This window comes from Prunus dulcis, chromosome 4 (assembly GCF_902201215.1).
Source record: "Prunus dulcis chromosome 4, ALMONDv2, whole genome shotgun sequence".
NCBI lineage: Eukaryota > Viridiplantae > Streptophyta > Magnoliopsida > Rosales > Rosaceae > Prunus > Prunus dulcis.
Genome location: NC_047653.1, coordinates 960374 through 976583, shown reverse-complemented (window position 1 = coordinate 976583; position 16210 = coordinate 960374). Strand labels below are relative to the sequence as shown.

General features: G+C 37.1%; 1 protein-coding gene across 4 annotated transcripts; it reads left to right on the top strand.

Annotated features, from left to right (window-relative positions):
* The first annotated feature begins 4475 nt into the window (after positions 1-4475).
* On the top strand, positions 4476-14738 carry LOC117624346 (starch synthase 3, chloroplastic/amyloplastic). 4 transcript variants are annotated; one of them, XM_034355531.1, is made up of 17 exons: positions 4476-4594; positions 6225-6417; positions 6950-7016; positions 7116-8453; positions 8634-8848; positions 9185-9455; positions 9953-10131; positions 10566-10673; positions 11142-11251; positions 11479-11584; positions 11957-12127; positions 12420-12548; positions 12943-13125; positions 13355-13486; positions 13600-13711; positions 13934-14057; positions 14202-14738. In XM_034355531.1, the coding sequence occupies exons 2-17, from the start codon at positions 6313-6315 to the stop codon at positions 14329-14331; spliced, it is 3480 nt and encodes a 1159-aa protein (XP_034211422.1). In that variant the 5' UTR covers positions 4476-4594; positions 6225-6312; the 3' UTR covers positions 14332-14738. The 4 variants fall into 4 exon arrangements, with proteins under 4 accessions (XP_034211422.1, XP_034211424.1, XP_034211423.1 ...); XM_034355533.1 differs by having other exon boundaries at positions 4497-4594; positions 6284-6417; XM_034355532.1 differs by lacking the exon at positions 4476-4594 and adding an exon at positions 4682-4699.
* The last annotated feature ends 1472 nt before the right edge of the window (positions 14739-16210 follow it).

Sequence of the window (16210 nt, the reverse complement as noted above, 5' to 3'; positions counted from 1 at the left end):
GTATCCAAAAAGTTAATGACTTTTAAAAAACTTATTAAATGAATGACTTTTCCATACTTTTAAGGCTAATTGTTAAGAGCAAAAGTCTTGCCAATTTATTAGTGACTTTTATCAACTCTGTGAAAATATTTAAGAATTTGTTATCTCTATGAAAGTCACTCACTTAAAAAAAATCTTTATAAGTATGAATTAGATACATCCCCCTAAATCAATATAGACCCGCACGCAACGCATCGTATGACTAACTATTAAGGAATTTTGTAGGCTACTCGATGTTAAGTTAGTTTGATTCGAGACACTAGAGTGTGTTCAACTATGAAAACCTGGTCCTGGACTCATTGTTATAAAAGTATATTATATATATAATAAAAAGCCTTCTTGGGCCTGAGAATTTTGAAAATACTCCAAGTTGGTTGAACATGAAAGACGTGAGCCCGCACTATGGCTTTGGCTATCATTTTGCGCCCCAACTAATTTGGTAAGATTTTAAACCCAATAAGAAAACATAATAAGAGAATATATTTAACTTCAACATAATAAGAGAAAACATAATTTGTCTTTTTCAATTGCTTCATTGGATACAATTGCGTGATCTCCAAGAATGAGGCCAATTGCTAACTAATGTGAGCCTGAGAACCTCTACACCCACTTCCTGCCTTATTTGATAATTTTATTTTGGTTAAAGTTTGTTTTTGTGTTAAACAACGCCATGTAATGGTTTTCCATGAAGTATTCTTTTTTTTCTTTTTTCTTTTTTGGGATAAATTATGGGATTGCATTCATAATTTAATTAAAAAAAGTCATTAACTACAAAAGACCATTACAATAACGAAGTGATCTGACATCAAAATTAAGACAACATGGTGTGCCGCCATTAATGATCACGCAAGATCATAAAAAGTTCTTACAAAAGAGATGTGAAAAGCTCTTATAAAAGGAGATGTGAAAACTATATAGAAAACTCAAAGAGTCTCTGCGACTTATTCGAAACATAAAGAACCCGCAAAAAGGATGGTGGTGGAGATCCGGCGACAAAACGCGTATGCAAATTTAACGTCGAGACGCATCCATCTCTGATGGTTTCAGGAAAATCATAACAAAACGAAGACAAATAGGAGAAACCTTATGTCTCTGAAAATTGGAAAAAAAGGGGAAGGGAGGAAGATAAGAGGAGAGAGGAAAGAAAGAACAGTGACTTAGCCCTTAAAGTGAAAATGGCTCTAGAAGTGTTTTTTTGGGAGAGTTTTATGAAGCATCTTTCTCATGGTATAATTTATTATTATGGGGATGCATGTAATTAGAAGGATTATTATATGGGGACCCAACTGTCATACTCAACTGCAGTATTCGAAGGTAATCATTCCCTTTACTTTGTTACCCACCCTCATCCGCAGAGATTTTAGCCAATTGGCGTTCAGCTGCAATTGCGCCACTCCGTCAATGCTAACGTGTGTCCGATAACTTCTTCTCCACTAATCGCCAAAGTTATTACTTAATGCATAACTGGAAATTTCAACGCCTTATGTAATAATTAACAATTTTTTTTTTTTTTTTCAAATTTGGCATGATCCACCCATTTAGTTACATGCCTTCTTCCCAAAGAATTTGTTTAGTTGGTATGCAAGATCATCAACACTTTAATCACTATTTTTTTTTCAAAAACCGATGACATTTAATTTGACTCAAAAATTAATCACTAATTTTATTCAGGATATCTTTATATTGGCATCACCTAATTAATTTAATATAATTTAATTAGAGTGTTGTTAAACGAACCTTAAAATTAACTGAGTACACCCTATGATCTAAGTACATCATAATATTTTAATTAAAATGTAAAATTAACTAAGTACACCCTATAAAACTGCCAAAAATACCCCTGGTACACCCTAATACTTGTAGCATTATTTTATAGTTGATTTTCAGCTTTATTTTTTTAATAGTGTTTATAAATCTTTGACGTTTCATATGAATTTATGCTTCTACTAAAACTGTTAACACTTTTTTTACAATTCCAAGTTCTTGCAATCACCACCTCTTTCGTTAAAAAACATAATAGGACAAGCAATCTCTTGATTAGAGTTGAATATGGTTAGTAGAGTGTACTTATTAAAATTATATTTGTTTCACAATTCCATATATCTTTTTCGGTCATTTTATATTAGGGTAAATCAATAATTCAATATATACTTTTATAATATGGTGTACTTAATTAATTTTATGGTTCGTTTAACAGCACTCTTTAATTATGGTTCCCGTTCCCATCCCCCATCCCTTCTGCTCTTCCCTTCCTCCCTGCTCGCCCCTGCTTTCTTCTTGCTCTTCTTGGTTTTTTTTTTGGGCTTCTTAGATGCAGGTCATATTTTCTTTATATATAATGGATAGAGGACATCTCAATTTGACTCTTCAATAGAAGTCCTCCTAGCCAGCGTGTGTACACATAAGCGAAGTATTTGTCCTTTTTTTAAACTTATTTACTTCCAATGCCATTAAATAGAAAAGGTAAATAAATAGACACATCCAGCTTTCATGGTTATTTCCTGCAATCATGCTCCTTCCGTCCAAAGCCCTATAGATTTCTTGTCACATTCTGGGATCGGCTCCACCGTAGCACGATATTGTCCGCTTTGGGCTCCCATCTCTGCTCGCACGGTTTTGTTTCTGGGAGCTCACGAGCAACTTCCCAGTGGGTCACCCATCCTGGGATTGCTCTAGCCCCAAACTCGCTTAACTTCGGAGTTCCTACGACTCCGAAGTTAGTGAGCTTCCAAAAGGCCTCGTACTAGATGGATGCGGGTGTGCACATATAAGGCACATCACTCCCTCTCCGTTGGTTGATGTTGGATCTTACAATCCACCCCCCTTAAGGGCCCGACGTCCACGTCGGCACACTCGCACCACACGGCAGAGTGGCTCTGATACCAAATTGTCACATCCCGGGATCAACTCCGCCGTAGCACGATATTGTCCGTTTTAGGCCCCCCTCTCTGCCCTCACGGTTTTGTTTCTGGGAGCTCACGAGCAACTTCCCAGTGAGTCACCCATCCTGGGATTGCTCTAGCCCCTAACTCGCTTAACTTTCGGAGTTCCTACGACTCTGAAGCCAGTGAGCTCCCAAAAAGCCTCGTGCTAGATGGATGCAGGTGTGCACATATAAGGCACATCACCCCCTCTCCGTTAGTTGATGTGGGATCTTACATAGGCTGTTTCGTCTTGAGTCAAGTAAGGAAACACATGTAACTGATAATCCTTTTTTTAGCTTTTCTTTTAGTATGATTTATTTATTTACTTCTTTAATTTGGAATTTAATTGAATTAGCAAGAGAAAAGAGTTCCAATGGCCCCGTATTGAAGACTTGGGGTCCAATATGCCCCCCTTGATCCTAAACACAGCCCAACATGAAAAAATAGCAAGCAAGATGTTGTAAATAAAAATAAAATAAAAAGTGAAAATCCAAAAGCGGCCTTGTTGTTTTTGTATTTTATTAGGGGACATTATCTATTTACCCGTATCACGAATTTGACCAAAGTCGGTTGTTTGTCTTACTCGAAAGTATTGGCAAATTGCCAATTGATCCTTTTTGTCGCTTGCCTTCCATGTGGGACAAAAAAATAGTCGGGAATCGGGATAAGGCTTGTCTCGACAAATTTTCTTCTACAAAAATGTTTGTTTACTTTTTTTTTTTGGTTAGGCCAGTTGCGAAGTGAGAAATTTTATTAAAATGAGTTTTATTATAAAAGTCTAAATAAAAATTTAGTGGCGTCAGGAAGGAAGGAGATGGAGTTGAGGGTTTGAGGGAGTTGGGAACTTAGGGTTTGGATGAGAAAACAAAAGAATTTTGGGGTTGAGATTGGAGGAATCGCTACTGTGAAGAAGGATATATGCTGGGCGGCTTTTTTTAAAAATTTTTAAAATGTTTTAGACCTGGCCTAAAACAACGTCATTTTGCCCAAGTTGTTTATAAAAAAAAAACATCCCCGAGCACAACAAACCCTCCCTTCTTCGTCTTCAGCTGCAAACCTTCCTTCTTTCAGTCATTTCGTCGATCACTTGGTGTGCAGCTTCAAGAGGTCGTACCAGCAGCTCCAAGGGACGTCTAAGCTGATTTCCATGGCTTCCAAGAGGTCGTGCGACCCCACTAACCCCACTGTGGCTCCGCCATTGGGTCAGACTGACTTGATATCACAGAAAGCTTGCTTCTAGAACTAAAAAATTTAAGGGGAAATTTCTTAGAAAGACGTATAGATTTCTTTCTTTGATAGAATCATTAATTTATTGGTTAATTGGGTCGGGCTACAGCTTAGCCAATCTTTTTAAACACTTCAACCCACAAACAAAAAAGCCAACCCTTCCAACCCAACCCACTTTAGATTTAGACCATTGATTAATTATAGCTTTTCGAAAAACCCCAATGAGAAAAGCCACTTTTTAATCTTCGAATCTCAACCAAACAAAACCCCATTTCTCCCTCCCACATTGTTCGGTGTCAATTCCCATTCGGCCATTCATTGTTCCCTCTATCTTTCGTTGGCTGCCTTTGTCTTGAAAACCAGTTCCATCTCTGGTTTCAATTTATTCAGTCTCTCTGATTAAGGTAAGACTTATATTATCCCTCATCTCTAGTTTCTTGTTTTTCCCTATTCTTCATATCCTCTTATTGAACATTTGTTGATGAATGCTTGCATCAAATAATTATCTTGTGAGTTCTTCTTAATTTGTTGTTTGAGTTAAGCATGCTGCTGTTGTACTCAAATTCTTGCCTTCATGCCAATTCATTTCGATGTGATGTTTTTTCCTTTATGGTTACGGTTTGCATTTTATTATAGTTTTTTGGTTTAGAATTTTTTCTGGTAGATGATTCAAGAGGTGACATTCTTTGAATCTAAGATATGCTAACCTTTAGTTGTATCACACAGTTAACAAATTAAAGAATACCGACTAATTCAAGGTATTTTAGTTTTAGCACTCTACTACAAAGACAGAAGGAAAAAGTTTAGCCCATCCTAGAGAATATTCCTGGTTTACACCCTTTGCCTTTGGCCTGCCAACATCAATGCTGGGCATGGCAGAGCATGGTGAAGATTAATCTTGGAGACAAATAATCACAACCCACAACAACTACGAGAGCTGCACTCCCTCTCTAGGCACTTTATTTGTGCATGTAATTATTAAACAGTATTCTTTACACAGTCCTGATCTCTTGGACCCCTGTAGTCCAAGAGATTTATGGTCACTCACCGTTGGATGTAAATTCAACGGTTGACTTGAATCGGGTAATAATCATTTATGTCATATTGCATTTATATATATCATTTTGAACCATTGGATTAATATCCAACGGTGGGTGACCACAATCTCTTGGACTCCTGTGGTCCAAGAGATCGGGACTGATTCTTTACATAACCTTAGAAGTGATCAGAAGGACAACTAAGGTTGATTAATAATATATAGTTTCAACAGTCTTGATCTCTTGGACTCATGTAACACAAGAGATTTATGGTCACTCACCGTTGGATGTAAATTCAATGGTTCACTCATTTATGACTTGAATTGGGTAATAATCATTTATGTCATATTGCATTTATATATATCATTTTGAACCATTAGATTAATATCCAATGGTGGGTGACCACAATCTCTTGGACTCCTGTGGTCCAAGAGATCGGGACTGATAGTTTCAAACCGAAAAAAAAAAAAATATATATATATATATATATAGTAATTAAATTATTTTATAATGCTTGCTCCTCCTTCCTAGGAATAACCAAAAAAAACCTAGGAAAGTTTGTTGTCACATGCCTGTTGGCGTTTAACGTGGCAATTCCTGATTGATTCCATCAATTCTGATGGGGTAGCCTATATCACATGCTAATAGCCTCCCTAAAGCCTACCAATTAAAAATCTCTTTTCTAGAAAAAAAACAAAAATCCCTTTCCAAAATCTTGGAAAATTCAAAAATTCTGCCACATCACACACAAACCCACCAATGAACGCAAAGACCAATGCAAATCAACGGTCCCGATTTAAAATACAAATTAATAACGTGCATTATGAAAAATTGCACACACGTGGCTGAGAGTGCAGGCTTCTTCTCTGCTAGCCGAAACCACAGCATTTTAACACTTTTTTATTATTATTATTTTTCTTCCTTGGTTTTGGTTTTTTATTATATATAAATCAAGATATTTGATATTTATTATTATTTAATTGTTTGATAAGTTCAGTGTTGGAGCCTTCGAGAAATGGCTTGCTGATCAGTGCGGATTATATTTTGTGTTCGAAGGACCAAGCAGCAGAACAAACATTCTTATAATGTCTTTGCAAGCACAGAGGCCACTCAGCTGGCGAACGGTCTTCCAAGAGAGAGGAACCAATTTGAAGCTCAAACCATTTACTGGGTTTTCTCCTCATGGAAGAGTTAAGCCATTTCTTACGAGTAATCAGCTTCGTTTATGATTGGCATATATGTATAGTTTCTGGTGTGCATTTTCTTCTTTTTGTTCTGAAATTTCTCCTTTTCCTTGAGTTTTTTGGTGTTGATCACACCCATGTAAGAGTATGTGTTTCTGTAGAGAGCACGATTGTGGGTTTCTTTGATCTTTGCGGTCTAGTTTTGTAATTTGGTATTTTCCTTTCTAGCGACAACTGTTTAAATGTTTGTTCATCGATACTTTTCCTGGGTCTTTTTGTGGTGGTGTTATTGATAGGAGATTTTCTGGAGAAGTGTAAGCTTTATTGATGAAATTAATGTCCTTTTTTCTTGGCGGGTACTCACTGTTCAGTTGATTTTACTGCAGGATAGGATTGAATTGTAATAATTTTCTTTTTTGAGTAATGATGGCTTTTACTTTTCCAATCAGTTTTTCTGAATAAAATTACTTAACTATGGCCATTTTAGTGACTGCTGCATCTTAAACTGAACCTCTCTTATTTATACGTTTGATTTCAGTATTCTTCATGGTTCAAAGGAGACCTGGCAAGTGGGGTTTCATACCAAATTACTGCCAGTTCAGCTGGTGAGTTATCTCATCGTTTTTTTTTAGTTTTGAAGTGGATTACTTGACCTTAATTTGTCTTTGTTGTTTTTAGCTTAATCCGACTCTGTAACTTGGTAGATTCTTCAAGGAGGAGACAGAGAAAAGTGACCAATCCTACTAACAGCCCTGGTCCCAAGGGATTAGTGCCAAAAATTCCAGTAGGAACTAGCGTCCAGAAGACGAATCAAAAGAGTAATGGGGATAAAAAGGGTTCTATATCTTCAAAATCCAGTGAACTTGCTGGGCCCAACAAGAAAACAATTGAATTGAGATTTGAGACCAAAGGAGAATGGGCAGTTGAACCTTCACAAGAGGATGATGTTGAGGAAAAAAGAATTGGCGAAACTAGTAGTAAAGTTGAGGGATCATCTTCAATTAGCAAACCGTCAGATATTGCTAGAGGTATTCAAGGGATAGAAAATGGGAGTGTAGATAAGGTCCTTGAGGACTTGGCAGAGATACAGCCAAAAGGAACAGCTTCCGAGGGTGGTGATGAGAATGTGGCAGAAGCAATACTTTCTGACAAACAGAGTTTGGCTAGAAGAAAGATGGATGACTCTGTGGATGACGAAGGCACTGATACTGATAAAAAGTTAACCGATGAAGCTTCTTTAAAATCAAAGTTGGAAATGGAAGAAAAATTGCGTAAAGAGGAGATTGTGAGGCTTGCTGAGGAGAACTTCTTAAGAGGGAACAAAATCTTTGTCTATCCTCAGGTGGTGAAACCTGATCAAGGTATAGATATTTTTCTTAATAGAAGTCTATCCACCCTAAGCAATGAGCCAGAGATTCTCATAATGGGAGCCTTTAATGACTGGCGGTGGAAATCTTTTACCTTCAGGTTGAACAAAACACAACTCAAAGGGGATTGGTGGTCTTGCCAGTTTCATGTTCCTAAAGAATCATATAAGATAGACTTTGTTTTCTTCAATGGTCAAAATATTTATGACAATAATGATGAGAAAGATTTCTGCATAGCCGTGGAAGGTGGAATGGACCTCTTTGCATTTGAAGATTTCTTGCTTGATGAGAAGCGCAAAGAACTGGAGAAACTTGCAAAGGAGCAAGCTGAGAGGGAAAGGCAAGCGGAAGAGCAGAGGCGAATTGAAGCAGAGAAGGCAGCAAGTGAAGCTGACAGAGCAGAGGCAAGAGCAGAGATCGAAAGGAGACGAAAAATGGTGCAAGAGTTGATCAAGAAGGGTGTAAGGTCTGTAGAGAATGTTTGGTACATAGAGCCTAGTGAGTTTAAAGGTGAGGACTTGGTGAAGTTATACTATAACCGAAGCTCAGGTCCTCTTGCTCATGCTAAGGAACTATGGATTCATGGGGGGCATAATAATTGGAAGGATGGATTATCTATTGTTGAGAGGCTAGTTAGCTCTGAGGAAAAGGATGGTGACTGGTGGTATGCCAATGGTATGTGTTCTTTTATATTCTTGTCCTTTTCTTCCTTTAACGTATATAAAAGGTTGTAAATTGTTGGAGATGGCTTTCTCTTTTTCCGTAGTTCTATTTCCTTTAATCTGTAATTTTCTGTTTGGTGCTGGTAGAGCATGTTATAAACAACATCCTTGTGGTCAACTTTATTTCTTGTAGTTGTTGTACCTGATCAAGCTGTTGTCTTGGATTGGGTTTTTGCCGATGGACCACCTCAAAATGCTGTTCTATATGATAACAACCACCGCCATGATTTCCATTCTATAGTTCCAAAGTCCATTCCTGAGGAACTATATTGGGTTGAGGAAGAACACAAGATATATAGTAAGGTCCAGGAGGAGAGGAGATTAAGGGAGGAGGCAATACGTGCCAAGGTGAGTTTTACTGAAAATTACATCTAGAACAATCAGATTGAGCCCTGCATGATGTGAGACTCAGACCACCTTCTTAGGTTTTGACTGGTGGGTCCCTCTAGTGTTTGTTCTTTTATGAGTGTGGATTTTCTGGACTATCCTTAAAATGTTGCCAATCGGTACTTGAGATTTCCTCTCTCTCTCTCTCTCTCTCTCTCTCTCTCTCTCTCTCTCTCTCTCTCCATGTTTATTTGTTCAGATTTTATTATCTTTATCTTGCCAACTTTGGGATTCAACTTCTCAAATATGTCTTATGGCATATTACTTCACGATTCCATTTCTCTTCTCTTGTCGCAGGCCGAAAGAACAGCACGTATGAAAGCAGAAATGAAGGAAAGAACTTTGAAAAGGTTTTTGCTGTCTCAGAAGCATATAGTGTACACTGAGCCTCTTGATGTTCAAGCTGGAAGCATGGCAACGGTCTTCTACAATCCTGCCAGTACAGTTCTGAATGGAAAGCCTGAGGTTTGGTTCAGAGGCTCTTTTAACCGTTGGACCCATCGCAAGGGTCCATTGCCACCACAGAAGATGTTACCTGCAGAGACTGGTTCTCATGTCAAGACAACTGGTGAGTTTGAGTTTATAGATACTTCTAATAAGAACAATTTGATGTTTATATGGTCTATCTTTTCAGTGCAAGTGGTTAAATAATCTCTTGTTTCCTTTTACTCCCCCTTCCCCGGTCGATATATACATATATGCCCATAAACCATTGAAGTTATAATGCACTTCAGTTCTGTTTGATTTATAATAATACATCCACCGAAATCTTTTTTTTTGGTAATTTTATTCCCCTGCTTTATGCTGACGTTTCCTTAAGATTAAGGAGGAGTTTTTAAGAAGTGTCTTATTTAAATGAATGTCTTACTATAAAATGGATCCTATGCACAGGCAAGTGACATAACCACAAGGAATGTCAACATATAAAGAATGAAAAGAAGCTAGCTCATTTGGCATATTGGTTTTGACCCTTTTGCAACCATTTTAATGTCTAAGCATCTCAATGTGAGGCTACGAAGTTAAACTTTACTTTATCAGCTAAACTATTTGTTGATGTCTCTACAGTTAAAGTTCCGCTCGATGCATACGTGATGGACTTTGTTTTCTCTGAGAAGGAAAATGATGATGGACTCTTTGACAACAAAAATGGTATGGATTACCACATTCCGGTGTTTGGAGGAGTTTTGAAGGAGTCACCAATGCACATTGTGCATATTTCTGTTGAAATGGCTCCCATTGCAAAGGCAAGTTTAGCAACTAACTTAATTCAATGTTGGATGAAACACTTCTATACCTTCAGTGTATTTAACTGTCAATAGATGTTTCACATTATTTTCAATTTTCTTACTACTTTCAAATTGGGCTGTCATTTTGAGTTATCTTACTCTTCACTTTCTGGCCGCACAACAGCTTACTGTGTTACTACTATGATACTTGACTGTCCACTCTGTGCAGAATTAGTTTCCTAATATCTATTATTTTTTAATTGTTTTAGTTCCCTTCTAATCCTTTTAATCTCAATGGATGAAATTTTTTGTTCATGGCCACCATGAATTGTAATATCCATGTGAACTGATGCATTATCAGTATCTAGTATGTACTTTCTTGCATATAAGGACCCTACTGATGTTGTTTATTTCTTTTTTATCCCCTCCATTATTTACAACATCTATTCTAGGTTGGAGGGCTTGGTGACGTGGTTACTAGTCTATCCCGAGCTGTGCAAGACTTAAATCACCATGTTGACATTATTCTTCCTAAGTATGACTGTTTGAACCTTAGCAATGTAAGTTTCGTTTCTGTTTTTTTTCTTACCTCATCTGCTTTTTTACCTTTTTCTTTCTTCCTGTCATGGAGCGCTTGCATTCTTTCTTTTCTTTTGCATTTTTAGAATGCTCACTATAAGGCCTTTTGTGGGCATTGGCCAGGCCTGCCCGTCTTGGAGGTCCATTTCATGGAATTTTTGAAATATGGGGTGCCTCTTGGATTCTTGTGAAAAATGTTTAAAAAAATGATTTCATGTTCTTGGTTTTTTTTTTTACATAGATTTTGCAACTTTTTTTTTTTCTTTCTTTTTTGGCTTTATGGCACTATCAGAGCATTGTTGAACCCCACCTTGTAAGTTTATCTTTTGACACTTATTGCTGAGTTCTTAGATTGTGCTGTTTTTTCACTTGTTCTTCTTCAACCTTAGTTTGGGGATGAATTTTGTTTCTAAGTTACTAAATGGCTGTGTTCTGAATCTCTGATACAGGTGAAGGAATTCCAGTACAACAGAAGCTATTCTTGGGGCGGAACTGAAATAAAAGTTTGGTTTGGTAAAGTGGAAGGTGTTCCAGTCTACTTTTTGGAGCCTCAAAATAGGTACATGTCCTCTTCCGCATCCTTCAAAGTCACAAACCGTCATATGTGTTTTCACCTTTACTTCTATCAAGTTCACTACCTTTTATTTTCTGTTTTAATGGTCAATATGTATTTCAATTTCATTTCCGGGATGTTCACAGTTGATTATCTTGCAAATAATACTGCCATGGTGCTGGATCCAGCAACCTGTTCTTTACAAGAATTTCTTTTTCCTTTCCTCTTTGCAGATTCTTTTATACAGGTTGCATATATGGTTGTAAGAATGATGCAGAGAGATTTGGTTTCTTTTGCCATGCTGCTCTAGAATTTTTACTCCAAAGTGGATTTCATCCTGTAAGTTCAGTGCTTGACTCATGCAGTTTATATATACTATGAGAAATTCAATTAATCCTACTAGCAGTGGAAGTTGGTTCTTCTGCCTACTTTTATAATATATCTAGACATATGCAAATGGTGATAAAAGAAAACTGCCTATGAAAAAAAAAAAGTAGATTTAAGGTCAATTACACAAGAGGAAGTTATGTATATGGAACAGTCAAATCATATTTTGGCTAATATATGGCTCTTTTGGCATTGTACTGGTTTGTGTGTGTGTGTGTGTGTGTGTGTGTGCGTGTGTGTGTGTGTGTGTGTGTGTGTGTGTGTGTGTGAATCCGAGGATAGCTACTGAGGGTAGCTATTTGAAATTGTTGCTTCTGATGGCAGGATATCATTCACTGCCATGATTGGTCTAGCGCACCTGTTGCCTGGTTATATAAAGATCATTACATGCATTATGGTCTTAGTAAAGCTCGGGTTGTCTTCACAATTCATAACCTTGAGTTTGGAGCGCACTTTATTGGAAAAGCTGTGGGATACTCAGACAAGGCCACAACTGTAAGTACTTAAAAATTTCCTAAAACTCTCATTTTATCCTTATTTATTTTATTTTAGGATACTTTGCCTTTGTGAATAATAGGAGCAGACCTATCAATGCCAATTATTGGAATTCGAACATTTTCCCTTTTAGTAGGCCCTGGAATCACCTTTCTATGCTCTTCTGTTCTGTCAATTGTTAAATTGATTGAAGTGTGATATCAACAATCCAATCCTTTACGCATGATGGTTGCTGTTTCATTTCCTGAAAATTACTGTAATATCAATTGAGTCCTTCATCTTTAATCAACAGGTATCCGACACTTATGCTAAGGAGGTTGCTGGAAATCCTGCAATTGCTCCACATCTCTACAAGTTCCATGGTATAATAAATGGAATTGATCAAGATATCTGGGATCCGTACAATGATAAATTCATTCCTGTAAGTAAATAATACTTTCTTTGTTCTATTCGCATTTAACCATTGTAAACTTTTATTAAGGATTTTTTATATATATTTCTTGGAATAAGTATTAAGCTGTTTGCCGAATTCTCTGGGTTTGGTACTTGGGCTATATATTAGGATGCTGGTTATACCAGGGTCATGATACGGAGAACAATAGTTTGTATCACCAACTTGGGTTATGTTGCTAAGCATTGTGGAATCATAAATTAACTAGTTGGGTACCCTTGAATGTCTCTTTGGAGGTTCAAGATGGAACATATGCTAATCTCTGTGCTTGATTTTTAAGTTAGCCACAACTATGCTTGTAACTTTTGATCCCTAGTACTCTGAATACAATTGTGTCTAACGTGTAGAATGCATATCATTCCAGATATCATATACTTCTGAAAATGTTGTTGAAGGCAAACAAGCCGCCAAGGAAGCCTTGCAACAAAGGCTTGGTCTGAAAACAGCCGATCTCCCTGTAGTAGGTATTATTACTCGCTTAACTCACCAGAAAGGAATCCATCTCATCAGGCATGCCATTTGGCGTACCTTGGAACGCAATGGACAGGTTACTTTCATCTCTCTCCCACTTTTTGTGAGTGAATATTAACACAAACACTGTTCTTCATGGGTGTCCTCTCTTTTTGTGAGTGAATTATTATACTTTGAATCCTCATATTGCACAAACACTGTTCTTTAATTCCACTGGATGTTCTCCTAGTAAGACAATCCTCCCTTCTCATTTCCTAGTGTAGGAAAGCAAATTCTAAATTAAAACGGAACTTACTGATTTGCAGGTTGTATTGCTTGGTTCAGCTCCAGATCCTCGGATCCAAAATGATTTTGTAAATTTGGCAAATCAATTACATTCTTCTTATGGTGACCGTGCGCGCCTTTGTTTGACTTATGATGAGCCACTCTCACATTTGGTTTGTTCTTGTGAAAGTTATATTCTGTTTTACTTATTTTTCTATTTATACTGAGTCATTGACCTCTTACATCTTCACTGCCATAATAACAGACTAATTGGATTTTGTTATAGATATACGCTGGTGCTGATTTCATCTTAGTTCCTTCAATTTTTGAGCCATGCGGACTGACACAACTCATAGCAATGAGATACGGTTCTATACCTGTTGTTCGTAAAACTGGAGGTGTGTATGTACCTTACCAGTCTTTGATGAGGAGTGTGCTTTAATAGTGTATGTACTCTATTTTGCAATTGATATATGCTCCTAAGTAACCTTGTCACTACATTATTGGCTCTCCAAAGGAAAGCTTGTAGCTCGCCACTAGACACCACGGTGATATAAAAAATATCTTAACATACTTCGATATTAAATTTGACTTTCCATTTTAATGTTATTTCTTGGTAGGACTTTACGATACTGTATTTGATGTTGACCATGACAAAGAGAGAGCAGATGCCCAGGGTGTTGAACCAAATGGATTCAGCTTTGATGGAGCTGACGCCGCTGGTGTCGATTATGCTCTGAATAGGTGTGTAAATTTATATTTAGCTGATGACTGGGAAAACGTAGTGTTTTCTTCAAACAAAAGTTTCAAGAATGTCCCTGTTCCTTTATGGACAATAAATTTGTTCAGTTTGTTTCTTTGTGGAGTACTCATAAACGATGTTTTCAGGGCTATCTCTGCTTGGTATGATGGTCGGGATTGGTTCAACTCGTTGTGCAAGACAGTGATGGAGCAAGATTGGTCTTGGAACAAGCCAGCTCTCGACTACATGGAGCTTTATCACGCAGCACGGAAGTGAATATAAGATATCAGATACTCAGAGATGGTTTTGTACAGGTTCAGTGATAGATTTCCATCATTTTTCTCATTCAATAGCTTAACTAGCTGCATATAGTTCACCCAAGTGAAATAATGCAAAGTTGACACCAGTTGTGGAGCTAAAAATGGTTCATCCATTTTTCTGTTCCATATGTTAATAGGTTAGCTTTGTAGCGTTTTAGCGTATCCTTTGTACTGAGCAATAATTTGTTGATTACAATTAGTTCAATGTACCATAGAAGGTGATTGTGAGAGTAAAGTGAAAGTTCAGAATACAAAGATCTATAAGTCTGAATTTCTTCATGTCCTTGTATCAAAGACCAAAAAGAAAACTGCGATGTAATTTTATTGCGTACTTTTGAAAAATATTTTCTAAGTAATCTGAAAGACGGTAGGTATAAGTGTATCCCAAAGCTTTCTCATCTCATTATTTTAATTTCTTCAAAACTTAAAATTCGGAAAAGAACCTGCAAGTGAGTGGATCTTCACAGTTCAAGCCTTGAAGCGAACGAGAGCCTTGTTAAAATGATGGTCTTATGCCTTGACTGTATATAAAATACATAGAATTCTGTAGTGAGTGCCTATTCTAAAGCTACTTAGATGAGATCCTATCTCTTGATTGTAGGATTAAATTTGTTCGCCGTTAATTTAATTCAACGATTAAGAGATACGGCCTCATCTAAGGGTCTTTGATAAAGCCCCCACTATAAATGACTTTATAAATGTATTCAGTGGTTACTTTAATTTCAACTTGGCTCCAAGACCCTAACTTTATCTCCTCAAAGGGAAGGAGAGGGGGAATAAAACAGGCATGAGCGTGCTTATCGTACAAGTGCTTTCAAATCAAGCAGATCCTCTTTGGATGGTAGAAGTTGCATTCTTTCTTCAATCATTGAAAAGCTTCGATAAAAGTCGATTTTTCTCCACTAAATGCCTCTTACTAGGATTCCATGTATATGATTGTACTCCTAGTGAACAAAAGCAAAATCTGACTTGAGCTCAGCTCTTGTGCCACTAGTTATACTGCCATGCATTGTAATTTGCACGTGACCTTTATTCCAACGTACGTAATCTATCTATATATCCTACGCCATTCAATGGACCAAAAGCTTACTTACAATATGTTAATTGCTTGTGTTATCATTCAGGAACATGAATTATAGCTTTATAATTGTAGGAAAGAATCAAGAAAACTTCGACTTCAGATGAAAGAAAAGCTAATTAGTTCGATTACACTAATGAAACGTTAAGAGCCACCAACCACCGCGTCTCATTATAATTATACTTGTCTGTGTAAGGAGGCTCTTGAACAGGTTTATAGAATACTTTCCAACATTTTATAATGGAATCATTTTCCAGCTCAAAAGAAAGAATCATTTTCAGTTGAGACAAAGTTAATGACACCCTTCTCAACACACTTGAGCAAGAAAGTAACAAAAGAAGTAATGGGATAAAAAAGTTTTGCTAGGGATATGATCTCATACAAGACATGGCATACGCGGGTGACTATCAATCGTCGAAGAGTGTGGATCCTATTGTGGGCTACAGTCCACTGACGATCTCACATGACGACTTTCCTTACCTTTCCTCTGCTCAAAAAACTTGTATTGAACTGTCATATACTATATACCATGAAAAAAAAAACAAAAACAGCAAGGATTCATTTTTGGTAAACTTGCTAGCAGAGTAATGATTTGCAATGGCCAAGAAGGCCTAGCTCATATGAGAAGCATCTTTTTTTTTTTTTTTTTTTTTTGTTGTTGGTCGTATATGAGAAGCAGCTGAATCACACGACCATGCAATAACTTTTGAAATTGGTGAGAAATAACAAGACCTGTGAAAGTTAGCTTTTTACCCCC